We start from the raw sequence: 25,000 nt of genomic DNA, 5'->3' as shown, positions 1-25,000 counted from the left end.
AAGCTCTGAGTGGGTAGTTTCCGTTTGATCCCGGCAGAAAATTGCAACCCATCGCAAAGTTCTTTCTACCTAGCGTTGACTTTCGAAGTACCCTAGTGGGTGGAAATAAACCCACTTTTGAGTAAACGGCAAAAAACCCAAATTTGGCTTCTCGCACGGACATTATCGGCTAGGTAGCTGCTTCTCGCTTTGTTTTTGACAACATTGCGAGCGGGAGAGCGAGAAAACAACCCACTGCTGGGTAAAAAGTTTAAGCGGTTTACTTAATTTTGCGTTCTTTTAACGTATTTTTTAGGTAATCTGTTTTTCCCGTGCACACGCAGAAAAATGGCGCTTGTTTGAAACAATAAACGCATGGTTGATTATCAAACTGAGAATTTACTTATTCCAAAGTTATATTTAATTGTTTTTATCGATGAGTTTATCGATAGAAATGACCGATTACCATAATTTCAAATAATGTCAAAAATTTTGTTTCAACAAAATAAAAACCATAAGCATGGTCCGAAAGCACTCACATAGCTATAAAATGCTTACCCCAACATCGCCACAACGAAGAAGAAGTAGAAAATCCATCACACCAACTTCCAAGTGCAGCTATGGCCGTGATAGATAACGCGCAGGTACTCACGACAGCATCCACAAAAAGTTGATCGGTTTCGCCTTTTTTGTCTTTTTTAGTCGTTCTCCTCCCCATCCGCTTACCGACGGTCTAAAAATAGATTTCCGAGTTGCCGCAGTTGCTGCCGTCACCAACACAATCACATTCCGGCTTTGTTAGTTGCAAAAGTGCAGTCACAGACAAACAGACGTAACACTCTGATGATTCCCATCGTACACCGATTTAACGGTCTTTTTCAAAATTTGATAGTTGGCCAACTGCCCAACCGTGGCGCTCGCATAGTTTTTGTTCGAGTTTGACGTTTGCTCACTACCGCCACCTAGTTGGTGGTCGGCCAAACATTGTCCCTTTAGCATTGGGCGAATATGTTTCCGTGACTATGATTTGAATCGAAAAATGTTCGAAGAGTTACGTCTGTTTGTCTGTGGTGCAGTCGTTTAAAACAATCTGTTATTTTATGTTGAAACTACCACATATATCTGTTGTTCTAACAAACTGTCAAAAATTTCGGCAAATGAATATATTTGTATTATCAAACAATGGAACAGTTCAGTTTAAACTAGAAATCAGTTTGTCGCTATAACAAACTGAAAAATTGGTTGATTTGAACTATAATTTAATTGTTTTTACAATTTATTTTTCTGCGAGTGAACCATTACAGCACTTTTGTCAGTTTTGATCAGCTTCTTGATGCTTTCTGGACGCAGTTTTGAAAAATTGTGACAATTACACAGTATAACCTGCTATGATCAGATTTTCTTAAACAGGGCTATGAACATCAATGTGTAGTTTGATGGAAAAGTTTTGTTAAAAACTATCCTCAAGCCTCGCCTCAAGCGTAATTTCTGATGTCGTTTTCGTTTTTGCGGTGCAGCTACACCGGTGCAGCACTTTTGCACCGAAAACGTTCGTTTTTGATTTTCGTGCTACACCGGTGTAGCACTTTTTCTGCACCGCTCATGATAGTGCAGCACTCAGAAAATCGGGAGTGTAGCAGGTGTACACCGCATCCACCAATCAGCGTTTGCAAAGTTGTCAATATTTTGGTTTGTATACACGCACACCAATGCAACTACACCAAAAACGTTCGTTTTTTAAGCGAAAAGTGTAGCACGAAACGGTGTAGCACCGTCGCAAAAACGAAAACGACATGAAATTGCAAAAAACGTTGTACGCAACTCGGTGCAGAACTCGATTTTTACAGCACTCGTCAAAATTATCCAACTCGGCAAGCCTCGTTGGACGACTCGTGCTTTAAAAATCCTCATTCTGCACCTTGTTGCGTATAAATACTATTGCAAATTCTTTAAATACATTGAATATATGCATGCATCCCAACGAAACGTCAAAATTCGAATCGGTTGGTTGTGCCCGCCGCCGCCATTACCACTCGCGGATAAGTGGATACAAATTCCAGATTGATTTTTGAATAGGTTCCCGGGTATTAATTCAAGAAAATTTGCATTTCAGCAGGCTGAACGGCTGAACTCCATTATGAATTTCATAGCATTGAAATAAAAATAATATTGTAATCAATTTTGCAAATTCGTTTAATTACATTGAATGTATGCATGAATTCATGCGTGTGTCGTACTCAATTTTGCGTCTCTCCGGAGCGGAGAGTGCAACGAATCCTCTCAATTCTCTCCCAGTCGCCTGCCGCCGACCGTTCGTCGTCGTCGTCGATCGAACCGAAGCCACCGTTCACACGCACACAGGATCGGCTCCCGTTGTTCGTTCGATTCGATACTGTGCTGGAAGCTTCAAGCAAGTTTCCCGCCAGACCGACGGCCGCGACTGCGACCACCCTGCCGCGCCAACCCCCGCAACCAACCCGTCATCGCGTAGAAACATCTCGAACGGGCGGAAATTTTATAAAACCAGCCGCCGTCGCCCACCTCGCTCACATTGTATTACTGAACAGCATCAAGAAGAGAGCAAACAGCTCCTGTTCCGTTGTTCGAGAGGAGTAAAGTTCCTGAAGTGCGTGTGTGATTTTCCAAGAAAGCCAGGAAGTGAGCAAAATTTCCATCTATCCCGGAAAGTGATTTCTCGTTCGTGATCTACACTAGCAAATAAAGGTAAGCAATTTTCGTTTGCGTGATTGGGTGGGTGGAAAAAATCGGGAATTTTTGTGCTCTGGGGAAAAAGTGTTCGGAAAGTGAGTCATGCTTGTTCTGCGTTTTTTTCCCGCATGGAAACAAAATGGCCTTCGCTTCCTGTTTGGTGCGCGGTGTGTGTCTGGTGAAATAATGTGCCCACGGGGTGGATTTCACGATGCCAGCGATGTTGGCTAGGGATTTGTGCGTTTTTTCCGTTTTCCGGAAGGTTTGGAGGGCCGCGAACGGTTCAATTGCGTTCCAGAACGAACGTTCTGGAATTTTTCCAGCAGTAATGAGGCGCTCACGTACCTAACCTCAATTTCGGTTCTTATCGATTGGGGGGGCTGCTGCTGCTGGAAGAAAATCGTGACACGGTTTTATTTCGTGTGAACTTATGTAATTTCCCCGTCTCGAGGGAATTTGGAACGGGTCTTGAAGTGGAAGATGGGGAGTGAATCACATTTTCCATGCGGTTCCGTGAACCTGCTTGACCTGCGAGTTTAGCCATATGAATCCCTTTTATGGCAATCGTGATGGAACGGGTAATTTCTAGAAGGTTATCTTCGTTCACGCGAGCTTCTCCGCAGCAGTGTGGATAGGTAGTTGAGTTTGGTCAGGGTAGGGTGTTCAGGACAAGGTTTGCGGAAGCGAACACACGAGTCTCGTGTTCGTTCGGCCAGAGGGTTTCATTATCAGTAGCTTACCTACCTACCTTTGTTCGCGGGTCGCATCGCAATCCGCGAACACGCTTCATCTCCCGCCTATAGTTTACGGTGTGTTGAATTGCGTCAGCCGTAGTAGTAGGCTGCTGAGACTTACCGGTCGTTGGGATAGGGATGGTGGAGCGCGATGTGCTGCAGCGAATACCACCAACACAACAATATGATAGCGTGCAAAGAGCAGATGGGAATGAGGTTAGGGTCAAGTAGTGCAGTATATGGTGTATACGAATGTGTGTGGAAAGACGTCAGTAAAGCGGTACTTTTTTGCATACTCGGTTCGATATGGGGCTTCCTGACCTGATGTGTCATCATGTTCATAGATGTAAAGTTGAGCTTCATTATAATCGATCGATTTATGGTTGGTTTTCGAAGAATCCCAACGCGATAATTGATACCATAAATCCTTGCCGCGGGCTCAAAATTCGGTTTGGTGTGATTCATTAAAATCGGCATGAAATCTTGTTGAATATGGCGAAATTAAGTTAACTTATGTAGGTATAGTATCAATTTCACATTTGTTGAGGTTGTCGACGTAGGTTCCCGTCCGCTCATCCAGCTTTGAGTACTCATTTGTCACGCCTAGCTTCCCCATTCGTTTCAGTTCGCCCAGGGTACCAGAAGTGGATGATTTCAATCTCAACAACTACCATAGCTCCCATCGTAATCCCTTTCTCCCCTTCTTTATCTCCTGTTTTGCAGATGGCCAAGGCACCAGCAGTCGGTATTGATTTGGGCACGACCTACAGTTGCGTCGGTGTGTTCCAGCATGGCAAGGTCGAAATCATCGCCAACGACCAGGGCAACCGGACGACCCCGTCCTACGTGGCGTTCACCGATACGGAGCGTCTGATCGGCGATGCCGCCAAGAACCAGGTCGCCATGAACCCCACCAACACCATCTTCGATGCCAAGCGTCTGATCGGTCGCAAGTTCGACGACCCCGCCATCCAGGCCGACATGAAGCACTGGCCGTTCGATGTGATCTCGGTCGAGGGCAAGCCAAAGATCCAGGTCGAATACAAGGGAGAGACCAAGAACTTCTTCCCCGAGGAAATCAGTTCCATGGTGCTGACCAAGATGAAGGAAACCGCCGAAGCCTACCTGGGCAAGACGGTGTCCAACGCCGTTGTGACAGTGCCAGCTTACTTCAATGACTCGCAGCGTCAGGCCACCAAGGATGCCGGAACCATCTCCGGATTGAACGTGCTGCGTATCATCAACGAACCGACGGCCGCTGCCATCGCCTACGGTCTCGACAAGAAGACCGCCGGCGAGCGCAACGTCCTGATCTTCGATCTTGGTGGCGGTACCTTCGATGTGTCGATCCTGTCCATCGATGACGGTATCTTCGAGGTCAAGTCCACCGCCGGTGACACCCATCTTGGCGGTGAGGACTTCGACAACCGATTGGTGAATCACTTCGCCCAGGAATTCAAGCGCAAGCACAAGAAGGATCTGTCGACGAACAAGCGCGCTCTGCGTCGTCTGCGCACGGCCTGCGAACGCGCGAAGCGTACTCTGTCGTCGTCGACCCAGGCCAGCATCGAGATTGACTCGCTGTTCGAGGGTACCGACTTCTACACCTCGATCACCCGTGCCCGTTTCGAGGAACTGAACGCCGATCTGTTCCGTTCGACCATGGAACCCGTCGAGAAGGCCATCCGTGATGCCAAGATGGACAAGGCTAGCATCCACGACATTGTCCTCGTCGGAGGATCCACCCGTATCCCCAAGGTCCAGAAGCTCCTCCAGGACTTCTTCAACGGCAAGGAGCTGAACAAGTCGATCAATCCCGATGAAGCCGTCGCCTATGGCGCTGCTGTTCAGGCCGCCATCCTGCACGGAGACAAGTCCGAAGAAGTGCAGGACCTGCTGCTGCTTGACGTTACTCCCCTGTCGCTCGGTATCGAAACTGCCGGAGGTGTCATGAGCGTTCTGATCAAGCGCAACACCACCATCCCAACCAAGCAGACCCAAACCTTCACCACCTACTCGGACAACCAACCCGGTGTCCTGATCCAGGTCTTCGAAGGTGAACGTGCCATGACCAAGGACAACAACCTGCTCGGCAAGTTCGAATTGTCCGGAATCCCACCAGCGCCCCGCGGCGTTCCCCAGATCGAGGTCACCTTCGATATCGATGCCAACGGTATCCTCAACGTTACCGCCCTCGAGAAGTCGACCAACAAGGAAAACAAGATCACCATCACCAACGACAAGGGCCGTCTCAGCAAGGAGGACATCGAACGCATGGTCAACGAAGCGGAGAAATACCGCTCCGAAGACGAGAAGCAGAAGGAAACCATCTCGGCCAAGAACGCCCTGGAGTCGTACTGCTTCAACATGAAGGCCACCATGGAGGACGACAAGCTGAAGGACAAGATCACCGACAGCGACAAGACCCTCATCATGGACAAGTGCAACGACACCATCAAGTGGCTCGATGCCAACCAACTGGCCGAGAAGGAGGAGTACGAACACCGCCAGAAGGAGCTGGAATCCGTCTGCAATCCCATCATCACCAAGCTGTACCAGGGCGCCGGTGGTGCCCCAGGAGGCATGCCCGGATTCCCAGGTGGTGCTCCGGGAGCCGGTGCTGGCGCTGCCCCTGGTGCCGGATCCGGATCCGGACCGACCATCGAGGAAGTCGACTAAGTAACTCGATCTCAACCACACCATCAGCAGCAGCAGGTGGCTAATTGTTCGAAAATAAAATCTACACACTGGGGGGAAGGGAAGGTAAGGAACAAACGTTAACTCACAAAAACAAAATTCAATTCGATTGATTGATCGCTTGCGAAATGTAAGCGCGGAATGATTGGCTTTTCGTATAAATTAAAACCTGGCATGGTCAGTTTGCAGCGAATACTATATTCTCGGAATTGAACCTCGCTAAGTTAAGAACTTTTAAAGTTCTTAACTTAGCGAGGTTCAATTCCGAGAATATAGTATTCGCTGCAAACTGACCATGCCAGGTTTTAATTTATACGAAAAGCCAATCATTCCGCGCTTACATTTCGCAAGCGATCAATCAATCGAATTGAATTTTGTTTTTGTGAGTTAACGTTTGTTCCTTACCTTCCCTTCCCCCCAGTGTGTAGATTTTATTTTCGAACAACATTATTGTTACAAGAGAAATAGCTAAGAGCCAAATAACGCGAAGCATTTGCATACGGAAACAAGGATCAAAATAAAAACGAACGGAAACGAGTTAAGAATTAAAACTTGGTCTTTTATTTATATACCTTGCGCATATCACATAAATACAAAATTTCTAATACAAATGGGATTATTCAGCGAAATTGCGCCTGAGAGCATCTAACTTTCGTAATTGAGGCGGTCGAAAGCTTTTTCGTAATCACCAGCTAGAGAGTGTGCTCACCGGTCTAAGGCCTGAGTAACATCTGCTGTACGTAGAAGTCGTCTCCATTCTACTCGGTCCAAGGCCGTATGTCTCCAGCTCCGCACTCTGCGAAGGGTCCGCTGATCGTCCTCCACTTGATCGCCCCACGTAGCTCGCTGCGCACCACGTCTTTGTGTACGGGTCGGATGACTCCGAGAACCATTTTAGTCGGGTTGCTATCCGACATCCTGATGATGTGCCCTGCCCACCATAGCCTCCCGATTTTCGCGGTGTGGACTCCATGTTTCGTGCCTATAGGGGACTACCGGTCTAATCAGTGTTTTGTAGAACTTCGTGTTAAGGCGAACTTATTCGATCGTAGAGTTCTGCGGAGTCCAAAGTAAGCACGATTTCCTGCCACAATGCGCCTCTGAATTTCTCTGCTGGTGTCGTTGTTGGCGGACACCAGTGAGCCCAAGTACACGAATTCTTCAACCGCCTCGATTTCAACACTCGATATAAATTTAGGGTGGCGGGCGCGGTCATTCCTTCATAGTGCCCTTTGCCATCATGTACTTTGTCTTCGACACATTAATGACCAATCCGATTCGCCTGTTTTCACTCCTTAGTAGGATGTACGTTTCTGCCATTGTCTGAAATTTACGAGCAATAATATCAATATCATCAGCGAAACCAAGAAGCTGAACGGACTTCGTGAAAATCGTTCCACTCGTGTATATCCCCGCTCTCCTACTAACTCTAAAGAAATGTTGAAAAGCAAGCACGAAAGACCATCACCTTGCCGTAACCCTCTGGGAGATTCGCAGGGACTCGAGAGTGTCCCTGATACTCGAACTACGCACATCACTCGATCCATCGTCGCCTTGATCAACCGCGTCAGTTTATCCGGGAATCCGTATTCGTGCATAATCTGCCATAGTGTGATCGCGCGGTAGTTCCCGCAATCCAACTTGTCGCCCTTTTTGTAGATGGGACACACGATACCTTCCATCCATTCCTCCGGTAATACTTACTCCTCCCAAATCTTGGTAATGACCCAGTGTAGTGCTCTCACCAGTGCTTCTCCACCGTATTTTAGAAGCTCGCTTGGTAGTTGATCTGCTCCAGCGGCTTTGTTGTTTTTCAACCGGCCAACCTCCTCCTCAATCTCTTGGAGGTTGGGGGCTGGAAGTCTTTCGTCCTGTGCACATACTCCTGGATCTGTTACCACGCCACCTTCGGTACTTGCAACGTCGCCATTGATTTGCTCATCGTAATGCTGCCGCCACCTCTCGACCACCTCACGCTCGCTCGTGAGAATATTCCCGTGATTATCTCGGCACATGTCGGCTTGTGGCACAAAGCCTCTGCGCGAGCGGTTCAGCTTCTCGTAGAACTTTCGTGTGTCCTTAGCGCGGTACAGCTCTTCCATCGCTTCGCGATCTCGTTCTTCCTGCTGGCACTTCTTCATCCGGAAGACTGAGTTCTGCCTGTTCCGCGCCTGTTTGTAACGTGCCTCATTTGCTCTCGTACGGTGTTGCAGCATTCTCGCCCATGCTGCATTTTTCTCGTTTTTCAACTGTTCACATTCTCCGTCGTACCAGTCGTTTCTGTGATTCGGAGTCGCGAAGCCTAGCGCTGTAGCCGAGATACTACCTATGGCGGATCGGATGTCCATTCCGGTCATCTTCAAGTGTAGCTGCGCCAAGCTGCTCTTCCGTTGGTAGGACCACTGCTAGCTGCTGCGCGTAGTCTTGAGCCACGTCTACGTTACGCAGCTGCTCGACGTTGAGCCGCGGCGTTCAACTTCGACGCGTGGTGATAACTGTCGAAAACTTTGAGTGCATGCATACAGCGACTAAGTAGTGATCCGAATCTATAATCGCACTGCTGTATGTGCGGACATTGGTTATATCCGAGAGGAATTGCCGTAATTGCACAATGCATACGCCATATCCTTCGGTGCTGGGCTCATAATCTGTTGAGTTTCGGGTTTGAGGGCAGGAATAACTTGGATAGACTTGAACAAGTAACGAAAGCTGTATTGATAAAACGATTATCTTGTAGGAGCAAGTGTAGGAGTTCTTGTTAGGGACTAAGTTTTTTATAGTAACAAACAAACTGGTTACCTAGGGCCACTAGGTGTGTATCGCAGTCGATTGCTACTACGACGATATTCTCGAAAGCCGAATAGCGCTGACGAGTTACGGCCTTGGTTCCTCGTGTTTTCGCTCGCTCTATCGCGGCATTGACGTTCCTTCGCTCCTGTGAGATCCACTGTTTTCTCCGGGTGCATAGCTCACCCAAATTATTCTAGCCGTTGGCGATGAAGGCGTTATTGATCTTATACGCTTCCACCGTCCGGAATATCCGCAGCACGGTTCTCTAGCTCCTCAACAAAGGACTTTTTCACCGGAGCGTCTTCCAGTTGGCGTGTGTTGAACCGGCGCCCGGTTTTATTTTCCTGTCGATAAATCCTAGCTATGCGCAGCCGGATCTCGCCGATTAGGAGATCCAATCACCATACCATTGTTGTCTCAAAACTCTGCATACAGCTCTCCGTTTTCGCGTAATTTTCCGAGATCATGGCGTCCCATGACGTGCTCATAGTCCGAGTTGTCGGAACCAACCTTCGCGTTGAAGTCGCCCATGTGGATCTTGGACACGACAGCATTCAATTGGTTGTAGTGTTCCTATGGCAGAATTTGATCCGACGCCAATTTGTGTCAATCTCCAAAGTTCGGCCAACGGACTTCGCTCAGTCCTAGGATCTCAAGCTTCATACGGCATGCCTCATTGGCTAGTTATGCCAGTTTACCCTGCTGGGCTAGGGTTAGCACATTCCAAGTTCCAATTCTTGTCCGTCGTTTCGCGCTAAAAATCGTTGCCGTTCAATCTGTACGTAATCTTTCAATTTCGATTTCTGTAATGGTTTTTGGGTTTTGGAAACAGTAGGTTGTTGGCCTCAGGTCCTCTATTTAGGAATATTGTGGTATGACCCATATTTAATTTGGTGCTAGTCAAATATCCTGTCACAATTGAGCTGTGATGGACAATCGTTCATGTAACACACCTGATCCCAACTAGGCACAACTCATTTTCTGAAGTTTATTACCCTGTTGGGATTGCTTCTCCAAATTTCCAAGGGCTCTAGAAACCCTTTACCAAATATCGCCAATCTGTCATGGGACAGCACTACGCAGTTGCAGAGTAAATGCTCGGCAGTTACGTTTTCCGTTTGACAGAAACGATACTCGGAGGATTGGATTTTTCCTATCTTACTTAGATGATATTTACTCGAGCAGTGGCCAGTCATCAGACCAGTAATTACCCTGAGATCTCTTTTGTTTAGTTTCAGTATGGACTTGACTTTTTCTGCACTGGGTTTTATGAATCTTTTTGCTTGCTTGGATGTATCCGTGGCATTCTAATTAGATTTTACCGTGGACATTTCCACAGAAAGGTTCAGGGCCTACAAAGCTTGATGCCGCACCCTGTCTGGCTAAATTGTCGGCGTTTTCATTTCCCAGAATTCCACAATGACCGGGCACCCAGCATAAAGTTACCTCGTTCCTACTGGCCAATTGCTTCAGAGAAATAGTGCATTCCCACACTAGCTTCGATTGATAAGTGAAAGCTTTTAGCGCATTTAGAGCCGCCTGACTGTCCGAAAAGATGCAGATCTTGGCAAACCTATAATTTCTTTTCAGACAAATGTTGGCACGCCCTAGAATGGCTTGAACTTCCGCTTGAAATACAATGGGACTGCATCTCATTGATATAGCCTTACTGATACCAGGGCCAAAAACACCAGCTCCAGTATTTTCTCCCATCTTGGACCCATCAGTATAAAATACAATAGAACCTGGACGTAAACTTGGCCCACCAGCATCCCAAACATAGCGACACGGTTTCACAACTTTGAAGGGAACATCATAGTTGGTCTTCGTTATCATCCAATTTTCTACTGTTTTTATGTCCATGTTTAATTTGAAGTGTTTGATGATCCTCAACAACAAGATCCCCGTCTAGGACTTTATTATAACGGATAAACTGCAGAGCACTTTTGCCGCTTGTAGTTTAACAAATTGATGCAATGGCAGTATATTGAGAAGGGCATCCAAAGCAACTGATGGAATGCTTTTCATTGCTCCTGTCATAGATATACAAGCAAGTCTTTGTAGCTTACTTAGCTTCTTTTGAGAGGTTACCACCAAACAAGTGAAGCATAAGTAATCTTAGGCCGGACTATTGCAGCATAGATCCAGTGAATCATGTTAGGTCTAAGACCCCAGGTTTTTCCTAAGGCTTTGCTGCAGACCCAAAGGGCATTGGTACCCTTAGTTGAAACATTGTTTAAATGACAATTCCAATTCAGTGTCGTGTCCAAAGTTACCCCAAGATTACTAATTTGTGGGTTGGCTCTTTTCGGTGACATAAGAAAGAGCCAACCCACATAAATTAGTAAAATTCCACGGTGATCAATCCCGATCAGTTACCCCAAGATGTTTAACTTCTTCTGAGAACTGAATTTAAACTTCATCTAAAAAAGGTTCAGTAAGATTTATTTTTAACCTTCTAGTAAAAGGTACAATTACAGTTTTTGAAGGGTTTAAGTTTAATCCCTCCTCTCGGCACCATTTAATGGTAACATTCTACGCAGATTGTAACCGGCTAGATATCGGCTCGTCATATTTCCCACGTATCACAATAACTACATCATCTTCTGCGTATCCAATAACCTCAAAGCCTTGATTGATGAGTTTTTTAAGGAGTTCGTCCACTACCAAAGACCACAATAAGGGCGCTAGTACTCTTCCTTGAAGACAGCCCTTCACAGATCTTACTGATAGTTGCGCACCTCCAAGAACCAAGAACTCCCTCGATCTCTAAGCATCGATATTAAGAAGATTGGGATATTGGGAAGAGATCTCGATCTCTAAGCATCGATATTATTCATTCAATAATGCATTAATTTAAGCCCCTTGCTCGGCCCCTTGCTTCCATTGCTGAACGCATTGAGCTGTAGGATGCGTTATCGAATGCTCCTTCAATGTCGAGAAAAGCAACCACGGCTATTTCCTTGGCTTGAAACGATTTCTCAATTTTGCTGACTAGCGACTGTAGCGCTGTTATGGTAGATTTTCCTGAAATTTGCTTAGAGGCATTTCTACTAAGCTGGTAGACTTGACAAAGTCATCCACTATTTTCTCCATGGTCTTTAACAGAACACAAGAAAGGCTAATGAGTCTGAAGGCTTTTGGTTAGGTGAAGAGCGGACAAATCGCCTCTTTTCTATGTTGAAATAAAGCTGGGAAAATTCCATCTTTCCCGGCAGATTTGAAAGGTTGAAAAGAACTCAATGCCCATTCGACCCTTGACGGTGTGAAGATTTCACAAGCTTTTTGATAGGCATTGGTCGACCACGCATGTTTTGCCTTATCTGAGTCCTGTTCTTCATCCGAATAAGGAATCGACCCTGGGAAGTGAGTTCTCATCATTATTTCCAATGTTTCAGTAAAACTCAAAACTGCCATCTTTTTTTTTTAAGACTTCCAAGACCATTGAATGGGCTTTCGAAAGGACTTCATGAAGCCTTGCAGCCGTAGGAGCGTTATCAATTCTCTGTTGTATTCTGTAAGGGCTTGTTTATACTGAACCCAATCAGATGTAACTTTTGCTCTATTGAACAACCGTCTAGATTTCTTCCTCAGATCTGCCAGCTTATCATTCCACCAAAGGACATCCCTGTTGGATGGCCTCTTTCGGATTAGGCAGCTAGCATGATATGATGAAATCATTTTATCAATTAATCTCATCAGAGGCATTTTTCAACTGTGAAACAGACAATATCTGCTCACCCTTATATGAATATCTATTCATTAAATAAAAGCTGTAGAAGTCCCAGTTAGATTTCAATTAAATTTGATTCGGCTTTATAATCGAACCTGATATGTTTGTGATCTGACAATTACTCCTCATCAGAAACATGCCAGTTCGCGATCTTATCTGGTAGCAGATAGCTACAAAGCGTAAGATCTAAAACTCCCTGTCGAATAGCATTAACAAAAGTTGGTGAATTCCCTTTATTGCATATGTATATGTTATTAGATGAAATGTAGTTCAGGAGATCCTCACCTCTTTTGTTAATATCTGTACTGCTCCATATGGTATGATGGGCATTTGCATCGCACCCTATTACAAATTGGGCGTTTATTTTTTTGCAATAATCAACAAAACTTACGACCAAAGATGGAGGCACATCATCAACGTCTCCCGGAAAATATGCAGAAGCATGTAATCAGAGAGTTGAATGTACATTCAACTGGTGAGAGCTTCTTCTAGCCACCCACGCATTTTTGCGGCCGATCGTCGCGACAATTGAAGAAACGTATTGAACTATACAACGCCAGACATCCTCCACAGTGCTGTTGATAGTTGCGGCGAGACAACGCCCTCCCAAAAAGGGAAACCAGTTTAATCTTCACGCTTGTAATATGAGAGGCTGGCTTATGGTGTGGTGATCAATGACCATTGATGAAGTGTGCAGTCGCCGTTATTGATGAGTTCGTTCACAGGTTGAAGTTTATTCTTTTTCGCTTTGTTCCTGGTGGGAACCAAGATTGCTTGAATCGTTGTCCTCAAGATCAACCAGTTCTGAATTGACTTGCTGTGTCATTTCCGGGTGTTGTTTGAGAAGTTGATTGGTCTGGGCCATACTGTTCAGGAAACACTGTAGGTTCCAGTCTTTTCGAAGCAAGGCATCTTTGAGCTCAAAATGTCCATGCCGGATGCATCGAATACCGACACAGTGGGCCACGGATTTTAGATTCAAGCCAATTTCATGAACTAAATTACCTATGTAGGCTTCCGTTTCGTTGATGGCGTGCATTTCTGAAAAAAAAAGTAAATGATACATTGAACTCAGTGACTTTTTTGCAATAATTTAAAATTATTCGAACCGATGGTGAAAAACGGTCTCCTAAACTCCACCAACCGAATCCCGTAGATCATCGGTTGCGACTTGTCCGCCGGTCGAATCGTACCCTTCACGGCCAAATCGTAAGCGGCCTGCGATTGCATGTCCACCCCGCAGAGTTCGAACATCTTTTTCTGATGGGACGCCTGCAGCGAGGCCAAAAGCCGATTGATTTTCTCGCTTCCTATGTGCTCCACCGTTGCCCGTCCAATGACTCTCGAATCGCCGAAGTGCGTTTCGGTGGCCTTGCCCAGGAAGGCTGTCACGCGATACACCCGCAGGGGACGATTCTGCTGTATCCGGTAGGCCATCGAAAGCCCCTGGTTGATACCAACAACTGTAATTGGATATGAGTAAAATCAGCAGATTTTTTGATTTAGTGGACAATTCTGATTTTAAAATAGCTAAATCTTCCACTTATTCTTGCATGCCAAAGAATAGGTACTATGATAAAATAAAAATTACTGATCAATTTCCAACTAATAACGTTTTAAACTTATGGTCGAGCGAGACTTTACTAAATCGATGTATACCCAAAGACCAATTTGATCTTTGCTACATCTGTGAACTCTTTCTCACATATAAAACGTGACCAATCAACGGATTCTCTTTACCTAGTACACCGCTCGTCAACCGTCCATGGTTGGCGCTCATCCGCATTCGGATGTCCTCCGTTTGATAGCGGGGTCCCACAACTAGGACATTGTCCGATAGGTCTTCCTTTCTGCGAACGAGGTACTTGGAATTGGATCCGCTTTCGATGGCAATCCGCTGCAGCGGTGGTCGCACTTTCAGCTGGTTGAGATCTATGGAGACAACAATTACGTTTATTCTACAAAATACCTAGGTAATTATTGAGGATGGATCGAGTGGACTCACCTCTGCACAAATTGCCGATGATGGTATGGCGTACCTGCTGAACCGTAAGACCTGCTGGCTTGTACACATTGACTACGCCGTTCAAATAATTCCAAACAGTAGGAGCATCCTTGATCTTAACCAGCGACATGTCGAAGAATCGGTTTGATTGCAAAACCTAAATTTATTACGCAAACTTCAAGACTGGAAGAAGCATCCACGACATGCTTTTGTTGTGATGTGATTCACGGTTCTCTGTTCTTCTTTGTTCTTTATTTTCATAACACAAATGCACGTGATCACGTTTCGTTAAGTTCGTCTCTGCTTTGAGTCGAAGAATTGGGCGATGTTTTCAGATTTGAGCATACACGGAGAAAACGAGAAACTCAAAATTGAGTATTTTTGAACACAATACAGGCCAAACATGTCTAAAGGTCCTATCTGCAGAAGAGAGGCTCTCTTTGGTTTCCCTCTCTTTCGTTAATATTTCAGCTGTTTATTTGTACTATGATTGTCTCCTTGCATTTAACGATGGTCAAAACAATCGTCGTTTGATTTGTACTGCAAAAGTAGTTGAAAAGTGTACCATTACATTGCAATAATTGAAAGAGAAAGTGAACAAAGAGAGTCTTCTCCACCGTCACCAAGGACGAACAATTTGGGTGGGAGCTGCTGGACGACGCGGAGGTACCGGAAGAGCGCTGAGATACGCGAATAGTATCGATCCTAGCGGAGCTCCTTGGACCACCAACTTGATAAAGTACACAATTTCATATTAGTGTGTAATCGATCTTTATATTTGTATCGCCCAATGTTATTTTTCTTTGCTTGCGCGCCAAGCGCTGTTCTTTCGTCATTAGTGAATTGGACTCAATAAGAGAAAGTTAACAATAAATGTTCGCGGTTTTATTAAGTTAAATTCCGGTATTTTTATTGTCCGAAAGTAGTCCGCCCAATAGGTTATGGGCACAGCAAGGGGTTGGAAACTCTGACACCTTGAATTGTGTCGAACGGTGTTCCTCGGGCGTTTTTGGGTGTTTTTGGGTGTTTCTGTGTGTTTGACAGCGTCTTTGACATATCTACGCAAGACGTCAAATTTGTTCATCTTTTCCAATATTTCTGGCAACACCGCATGATTGTTTTGTTTATCCTTGCGAAAAATAAGAATCCATCAGTGAAATTATCACAAAAATATATTTTCAGAGCTACTGAAAATGAAAATTATCGCGGGTTATAAACAAGTGGCGAGACGAAGAGCCATTTCTTCTCCTCCGAGTTCTCCTCTTTCCAAGCGAATTGCTCCGCCGTCTATTTCATTAGACACAGTTGACTTGGAAGTGGGCTTTTCAAGGCTTATGAGTGGAAATTCTGGGCCAAGGATCGCACGGTGGAATGACGATTACAAAATGTAAAAATCCAGTTGAAATAATTCGATGCATATATTCTAATTTTTCTTATATCCGTATTCAGCTCTACCAGATTCGAAAGGAGATTCAGAGTCATTTGGCGCGAAACATGGTGAAGGCGACAGTAATGGAAGACTGAAGACCATCCATCAAATATCCATCCACTGTCCACGTCCGCAGCAAAATACTCGTAGAAGCCGAGGAATTTGAACCGCCTGAACACAATACCCCGATAATCAAGCCAGAGGAGGAGGAGGAAGAGGAGACAACATAAAGGATTGCAAAGACTTCATTTCAAACAACCGTGATTTTTACCGGAAGATGCTGGCCAATCTGTGCAACACGCCGCCAAGTAGAGAAGAGGCGAGGAGAGCTGCTTAACTATAGTTGCCGCTGCTGATGCGCACTGCTTAGCCCACTGTTTATGGGAGGAAGAAGAGAAGTTTTTTGTTTAAACGCTTAGGAACTTGTTGTTTTAAATTTATTTTTTGTCCGAGATAAAATAGCGACATGTCTTAGCTGTTCTAAAAAAATAAAACTTTTGATCAGTTTATTTCTTGAACACTTTTAATTCTTATTTTCATGATGTGGTGTTCTTTCCGGTGAAGGATTGTTGTTTTTTTCCTGGTTCTCTTCGGAGGTGTTCGAGATTTCGATCGATTCTCGAACGAATAAGCATTGGCTGGAGGCAGACGAGCTTGGTCCAGAGATGGCTGATAGTGACGAATACCTTCAGAAGTGATTCAGACGATTCAGGACGAGGAAGTGTTGTACGTTGAATAATATGACGGTGGGATGACATCAGCCAGATGGTCGATTGTTCCAAAGGTTTTTTTTTTTACCATGGCCAATGAAAAAAAAAAATCCATGAACACTAGGGTTGTTGGTGGAGTTGTTCCTTGTGCTTAAGAGATTTTTTGGCGATGGCCTGGGCAACAATTGTCGAATCCGATTTGAACCAGTTTAAGTGTCGTTTAGATTACCACTGGGCAACTGAAGCAATCGCTTCTAAAAATATAAATAACTACGTTTTTTTAACTTTCCCTTTCTTAATCAAAATCCCGAAACTTACCCGACTTTCACGCCCAGTTTGACATCGTTCACTTCGCTGTTGCTTCCGGTAGTCCTTCGTTTAAGCACCCCTTCTATGTACCAAAAATTCCATACCGGTTCCACATGGTTGCCCCTTTCAGGATTTCACTCGATCCCTTTTTTTCGGAATCTCCGTTCCGCGCTGGTCGTCGCAACTGGTCAGGGTGTTTTTGTTTCCATATGCTGCTCTTCATTAAAGATGATCTTTCTGAAAACTATGTTGCCGGAGCTGAGGATCTGGCAATCGACCTCCCTCATTCCGGCTTTGGGTTGCAATGGTAGCGATAGAGCAGCACCGTGCTGTGAATGATAATGACGGTTTGTAGGAACCGGAGTCGCCCAATGAGGGTTTCAATGCGGAGGATTTCAGCGTTCGCTCCTTCTGCAGTCTTGTTTGCCGCCTGGTCGTTGTATCCGCTTATTCACCTACAACTTTTCCTTTTTAGCTATCTGGTCGATGGTAATGTTGGGCCAGGTGTTGGACAGGATTTCGTCCATCAAGCTCCGGTCCGGAGAAAATGTACATACTTGATTCTGCGCTGTTGCTCGTATCCGGTATTTACTTGCTGCCTGTTTCGTTCCGCACAGCGACCATAAAAACTGAAAGTGTAAACATGTTTGCATAAGCATCGGCAGACCAGTGACGCCAGTAAAATAAAAAATCATCATGGTGTTACAATTGGAAGGTGTCGAAAAGGTGTCAAAAGGTGTTTTAGGTGTGTGAAATGGGTGTTTCACACAAGGTGTCAGAGTTTCCAACCCCTTGGGGCACAGCAAGGTTTTCGGATCGCGGATCGGTAAAGTTCAGTGTTTTTCGGTCGTAAAAGTGCGTGAAAATGGAAAGCCACGATCGGGAGGAGACTCTTCGCGTCGCCATATTTGATGGTACGAATTTCGCCGCATGGAAGTTCCGGATGCTCACCTTGCTGGAAGAGCATGAGTTGGTGGACTGCATCGAGACGGAACTGGATGATGTGGCGGGACTCAAGGTCGAACCGGGCGACACGGCGGAAGTGAAACTCCAGAAAGCGAAGGCTTTGGAAAAGCGCCAGAAGCAGAACCGAAAATGCAAATCGATGCTGGTGGCCCGCATCCACGACGATCAGCTGGAGCACCTTCAAGGTCGTGAAACTCCCAAACAAATGTGGGACGCGTTGGTGAGGATTTTCGAGAGGAAGAGCGTGGCGAAACGGCTTCATTTGAATCGACAAATGCACGAGCTACGATACACGGAGGGCTCGCTGCAGGATCATTTTGTCAGATTCGATCGTCTGATCCGTATGTATCGCAACGCCGGCGGTCAGATGGATGACATCGATGTCGTTTGCCGATTGCTGTTATCGCTGGGTTCCGAGTACGATGCGGTAGTGACCTCCATCGAGTCGCAGCCGGAGGAGCAGCTTACGATGGACTTCGTCAAGTGCCGGCTGCTCGACGAGGAAATTAAACGGAAGAGTACTTTGGTCAGCAGTAGCGGTAGCGTGAAAAGTGAAGCAGCTTTTTCCGGAGGTGGGCCACGAGGTGCGTCGCGGAAGCCACCGAAGCAGAAGAAACCCTTTACGTGTTTCGGTTGTCAGAAGGAAGGCCACAAGCTATCGGAGTGTCCCGACAAGAAGAAGGCCGAGAAGAAGTATTCCGGGAAGGCGCATGTGGCAGAAAAGGATGACGACGACGGTGTAATGTTCCTGACGAGTGACCAGATGCCAAGCAAGCAAAACAAGATCCAGTGGTTCATCGATTCCGGGGCCACGGAGCATATTTGCAACGACAAGCGGCTGTTTTCAAAACTTGTTGCGTTGGAGCGGCCGATGCGAATCGCTGTCGCGAAGAGTGGAGAGTGGGTAACTGCAAAGTTTGCTGGTGATGTTCCGGTACTGGCGGTGGTTGGTGGAAAAACCATCGAAGCAACGGTGGCAGGAGCGGTTTTCATCCCGGAAGCTCGTTGCAACCTGTTTTCCATCAGCAAAATCGAAGCTGCAGGTATGAGAGTGGTGTTCGAAGATGGTAGTGTAGAAATTCAGCGAGGCTCAAAGGTGGTAGCCACCGGGCAACGGCGTGATAAACTCTACGAGCTCAACTTCTACGCAGCAAAAGGTGAGTGCAGTTCCTTGTATTTCTCCGGGCAAATAAATAAAGCAACAGAGTTGTGGCATCGTCGTTATGGGCATCTTGGGGAGCGCAATTTGTCGTGTCTCATCAAGAACGGAATGGTGACGGGCCTGAAAGAGAATGGAGGTGAGAAATCGACGATTGTTTGTGAGGCGTGTGTAGCAGCTAAACAAACGAGGAATCCGTTCACGCTGCAAGAGGAGCGGCGTTCGAGTCGGGTACTGGAGCTCGTACATTCCGATGTCTGCGGGCCAGTGACACCGGCGGGATGGAATGGCCACAAATATTTCGTCACCTTTATCGACGACTGGTCCAGGTTCACGGTGGTTTATCTACTCCATTCGAAGGGCGAGGTGGTTCAGCGTTTTCAGGAGTACGAAGCGCAAATGACTGCGAAGTTTGGGGTGAAAATTTCTCGCATCCGTTCTGACAACGGCGGGGAATATACCTGCAACCAGATGCGGTCTTTTTGTCAGCAGAAGGGTATCAAGATGGAGTTTACGGTACCTTATTGTCCGGAGCAGAACGGCACCAGTGAACGGATGAATCGAACACTGGTCGAAAAGGCTCGATCGATGGTCTTCGATTCCGGAATCAGTCGGGAGTTCTGGGGCGAAGCGGTGCAGACCGCAGCGTTCCTGGCCAATAGGAGTCCGGCTAGCGCCATCGGCCAGAAGCTGACACCGTACGAAATGTTCGAAGGGAGAAAACCGGATGTGTCAAAATTGCGAGTGTTTGGATCCATGGCCTACTGCCACATTCCAAAAGAGAAGCGACGAAAACTTGATGAGAAAAGTTGGAAAGGAGTCTTCGTGGGATATGGAACGAACGGTTATCGAGTGTGGAAGCCCGAGGAGCGGAAAATTGTGACTGTTCGAGATGTGATTATCGACGAAGCTTCGAAAGTGAGTGCAAATGAAAAGAAAGACAATAAGTGGACTGAAAGTGTGGTCGGCCCCCCAATTACTGACATTGAAAACGGTGGGGAATCCGATAAAGACGAAAAAGAATATGAAGAAGAACAGGAAATAGAACATGAAGAAGAACATGAAGAACAAGAAGTGCCTGAACGTGAAGTGTCCGAAATTTTCGATTCTTGTGACGATACTCTGGAAGATGAGACTGTTGAAGAAGCAAGTGGTGGTGAGACGATCAGTGCAACGTCATCGGGTCGAGTGAGAAAGCCACCAGTGTGGGCAAAGGACTATGATATGACTTTTGCGGGAGTTGCTTTGGGCGCAATGGAATATGTGGAGAATCTTCCAGACAGTATCGCAGAATTGAAGAAGAGGGCGGATTGGCCGAAGTGGCAAGCAGCAATACAGGACGAAATGGATTCCTTGCGGCGAAACCAAACCTGGACATTGGAGAAACTACCGAAGGGTCGGGTGCCGATTTCGTGTAAGTGGGTGTTCCGGGTGAAGCCAGGCGAAGGAGGAAATCCAGACCGTTACAAAGCCCGGCTTGTCGCGAGAGGTTTTAGCCAACGTTTCGGATTTGATTACACGGAAACCTACTCGCCGGTTGTGAAATTGGATACGCTGCGTACCATGCTGGCTGTGGCGAACCAGGAACGGATGTTTGTACACCAGATGGACGTTCGGACGGCCTTTCTCAACGGTGACCTGAGTGAGGAGATCTACATGTCACAACCTGAAGGTTTCGTGGAAGGACAGGACCTGGTATGTCGGCTGCATAAGTCGCTGTACGGCCTAAAGCAGGCGTCTAAGGCTTGGAATGATCGGTTCCACCGATTCATTGCCAGACTCGGTTTCAAGCGGAGCACCAGCGACCAATGCCTGTATTGGCGAGGCGAGAAGGACAAGAGGGTCTACCTGATCCTATACGTGGATGACATTCTGATCATCGGACATAACCAGAAAGAGATAAAGATTGTCAAGGGCTGTCTGTCGAGAGAATTCGATATGACCGACATTGGCGAAGTTACCAGTTTTCTTGGGATGTGCATCGAAAGGGATATGGAGAAACGAGTCATGCGCATTAGCCAGCGACGGTACCTTGAGGGCTTGTTGAACCGCTTTAACATGTCCGACTGCAAACCAACTAAAGTACCAATGGAGTGTCGTCTGAAACTTGAAAAAGGAGATGAGTCGAAGCGTACATCGAAGCCATACAGAGAGTTGATAGGGTGCTTGACGTACGTGACCTTGACAACTCGGCCGGATCTTTGCGCATCGGTCAACTATTACAGTCAGTTCCAAAGTTGTCCGACTGAGGAACACTGGACGCATCTCAAACGTCTTCTTCGGTACATCAAGGGCACTGTGGACCTAGGACTAGAGTACAGAGGAGATGACAAGGCGGAAGTAATAGCGGCTTACTGCGATGCGGATTGGGCAAACAGCATCATCGACAGACGTTCGGTGACAGGTTATGTATTCAGAGTCTTTGGATGCGTAACAACTTGGCTTACTCGAAAACAGCAAACTGTGTCATTGTCATCGACAGAAGCTGAGTTGGTCGCACTCAGTACAGCGGTCTGCGAGGGAGTATGGCTGATTCGGTTGTTGGAGGAAATTGGTTACAAGCTGAGTGCCCCCGTAACGTATTTTGAAGATAACCAGTCAACCATAAGAGTTGTGAATGATCCGAAGGACCACGGCAGGCTGAAACATGTTGACGTGAAGCTGCACTACATCCGAAGCTTGATTCAGCAGGGGCGTATTCGACTGGAGTACATTCCATCAGAGCGACAAGTGGCAGACATCATGACGAAATCTCTACCTGGTGGGCCATTTTGTCGACTTCGGGAGGAGCTGAACCTCTCAACGATCTGAAATTGAGCAGGGGTGATAAAGTACACAATTTCATATTAGTGTGTAATCGATCTTTATATTTGTATCGCCCAATGTTATTTTCCTTTGCTTGCGCGCCAAGCGCTGTTCTTTCGTCATTAGTGAATTGGACTCAATAAGAGAAAGTTAACAATAAATGTTCGCGGTTTTATTAAGTTAAATTCCGGTATTTTTATTGTCCGAAAGTAGTCCGCCCAATACAACTTTGCCGGTCGTGGCATCAGCGGATCATCTGGACCATCATTTACGTTAGCTAGTGGCATAAGCGGTGTGAATTGTCTAGCTAGACACAGCGCTAATCCCCCTCGAATCAACAAGCACATCGACCGGTGGACCCGAAAAAAGTCACGACTTGGACACACTCTGCCCGTTCACGATCATGATTTGGCCCACGCGAGCTGGAACCAAAGATAAATACTAAGATCAAACAGTAGGAAAAAAATCGATTTAATTTCGGGGTCTTTTCATTTTAATTGATACGGGGTCTTTTCATCCGCGAGCCCCTTGGTTTGACATCTACTTTAAAATACGTGAACGGCCCCCTCGGTTTTATTTTGATTTTTTTTTCAGCGTGTTTATGTTTTTGTTTTGATCGGAAAATGTTCGCGAATAGGAGACAATGTGAAGGAAATAAAAACGCAGCTGGAATCGCATTACCGGAACCGATTCCGTTACACCGAGGACCCCGATAAGTTTCCCGTCGAGGTAAGTAAACAACCTACTAAGTAGAGTGAAGCATTATCTGCTAATAAATGGTGTTTTGAAGTTCATTTTAGATGATTATGGACCAGTGCGGATCGTGAGAGAAATGATCAGCCAGTAAGAGCCACAGAAAACGAATTCCCCTGGAACAGAAATCCGCAAATTGTTCTACGCATGCTGCAAAACAGGAATGTGTACCAAGGTAAGCTTCCATTATTTTTGTGGTACTTTCTTGAGAGCATGGTTCTCAAATTTGCAAAGCAGTTTTCTACACGCGCTTCCACAATAACTAGCTGACAAACAAGGAAGTAGACACCGAAACACAAATGCCATCCACTTCTGAGCTTTACTTCATATTTTACAATTTTGTTTCAATCAGGCTGCGGTCGAAAGCGGCGGATGGATTCACCCCACCGGAAATCAGCTGGAGCGGCGGCGGCGGTTGCATCCTGCTCGTCGTCGTCGGCGTCATAATCTCTCAAAATGCTGGATAAGGTGGTTGCGAGGAAGCATCGTTGCCCCCACCGTAGGCGGACCGTGGCATGTGGCGGCTGTGTTCTTTTCGTTCTGATAGTAGCCACCGTAGCCGCTAGCAGCACAGGAACCGCACGCCGATCCACCGCTGTATTCGGATCCGGGTATCGGTGACCCATCTGCCGTTGTGGTCTCCAGTTAGCCTAGTGGTTAAGGCAATGCATCGCCAATCCGGAGACGGCGGGTTCGATTTCCGTTCCGGTCGGGAAAGTTTTCTCGACTGGGCATAGTGTATCATTGTACTTGCCACACAATATACAAATTCATGCAATGGCAATCAAAGAAAGCCCTTCAATTAATAACTGTGGACGCGCTCAAGGAACACTGAGTTGAAGTGAGACAGGCCAACTCCCAGTGGGGACGTTGATCCATAAATAAGAAGAAGAAAAAGAAGATCTGCCATTGTGCCACCTAAGGTGCCGCCAGGCGAACCTGCCGAGCCAGCCGCTGGACTTGACTGTGGCCTCGAGTACATATAAGCCGATCCAGTCGATCCGATGTTCGGTGGCATGTTCCACGTTTCCCGAACCGTGTCTACCAGCACTTGCGGCACCGGAACTGGTCCACATATCAAACCCACCCTATGCTTGAGTCTACTGGAGCGTAGCGTTGTAATTGTCTCATTGTCATGGCGGGAGAGCAGCCTGTTCTTGGTAGGCATTATAGTATCCGAATGTTTTATAAACACACCTAAATATTAAAGATTCGTTTTTATCCTTTTCAGTTATTCCTGCCGATCATTGATAAATAGGACATCAATCAGGTTGGCTAATCAGTTTCATGACAAGCAATCATCTCTGGAGGAAACACTTTGCTGCTCAGCAAATTTAACCTATGCATTATTCTGTTAGATACGTATTCTATTCCGTTATTTAAGCTTTCTTTTTTTGTATTTTTAAAAATATTATTAAACAAGTAAATAGGGGCATGAAGGAGGGGAGGCGGGGGGGGGGGGTGGTTTGGTAAAGGAGGTGATTGTGGGTGGACACCACAATCTAAAAATAAGTGAAGAAAATATCCAAAACTACATGACCATTCTTACGGAACGCCATCTAAAGTGATAGCGCTTGTTACCACTAATTGTTTCATAAACGTTCTCCTACTATCCTTAGCAGATGTTTTATAATAATCAGATTGAGCAGTAATTTTACAAGTTCACCATGTCCTCCAATTGCAAGGTTATACAAAAACAATTCTTTTCTCCTTCGAACTCAATCGCATTTTCCAGGTAATTATGGAGTTGATCCAGAAAACCTTTGCGGTACCTATTTGATTATTGTCAAAATTAGCTGTTGCTTTGCAGGTGCACCAAGTCCTCCCACTGCAGGGTGAAGCAAATGTAGTTGGCTTTTGAAGTCCGTTTTATTCAAGAACTTCTGGAGTTGTTCTAGAAATTCTTGGGTGATATTTGTTCATGGTCAGAATTTACTATTGCTTTGCAGGTTCACCAAGTCTTCCCACTGCAGGGTGAAGCAAGCGTTGTTGGCTTCTGAAGTCGGTCCTATCATCCAAAAACTTTTGGAGTTATTCCAGAAATTCATGGCATATATTCTTTATCGTTTAAATTCGCTGTTGCTTTGTAGGTTCACCAAGTTATTCCAGAAATTCTTGGGTGATATTTGTTCATGGTCCGAGTTTACTATTGCTTTGTAGGTTCATCAAGTCCTCCCTCTGCAGGGTGAAGCAAATGTTGTTTGGCTTTTGAAGTCGGTCTT

The 25,000-nt window shown here is 46.0% G+C and overlaps 2 protein-coding genes and 1 long non-coding RNA gene across 3 annotated transcripts in view; 2 read left to right on the top strand and 1 right to left on the bottom strand.

The window, feature by feature from the left end:
• Positions 1-25,000, top strand: part of LOC134291450 (uncharacterized) — a 383,602-nt gene that overhangs the window by 318,828 nt on the left and 39,774 nt on the right. The window lies entirely within an intron of this gene.
• On the top strand, positions 2,463-6,145 carry LOC109425568 (heat shock 70 kDa protein cognate 4; the record flags this gene model as incomplete). Its single annotated transcript, XM_029873605.2, is given in 2 exon segments — positions 2,463-2,703; positions 4,146-6,145. A coding segment is annotated over 1 exon segment (1,956 nt). The 3' UTR covers positions 6,102-6,145.
• On the bottom strand, positions 13,357-14,881 carry LOC109421319 (pseudouridylate synthase TRUB2, mitochondrial). The gene is made up of 4 exons (XM_019695831.3): positions 14,648-14,881; positions 14,383-14,574; positions 13,752-14,105; positions 13,357-13,683 (listed from the first exon to the last, which is right to left on the bottom strand). The coding sequence occupies exons 1-4, from the start codon at positions 14,775-14,777 to the stop codon at positions 13,376-13,378; spliced, it is 984 nt and encodes a 327-aa protein (XP_019551376.2). The 5' UTR covers positions 14,778-14,881; the 3' UTR covers positions 13,357-13,375.

Source organism: Aedes albopictus, chromosome 3, assembly GCF_035046485.1.
Source record: "Aedes albopictus strain Foshan chromosome 3, AalbF5, whole genome shotgun sequence".
Lineage (NCBI taxonomy): Eukaryota > Metazoa > Arthropoda > Insecta > Diptera > Culicidae > Aedes > Aedes albopictus.
This window is presented reverse-complemented; position numbering and strand designations above follow the sequence as displayed.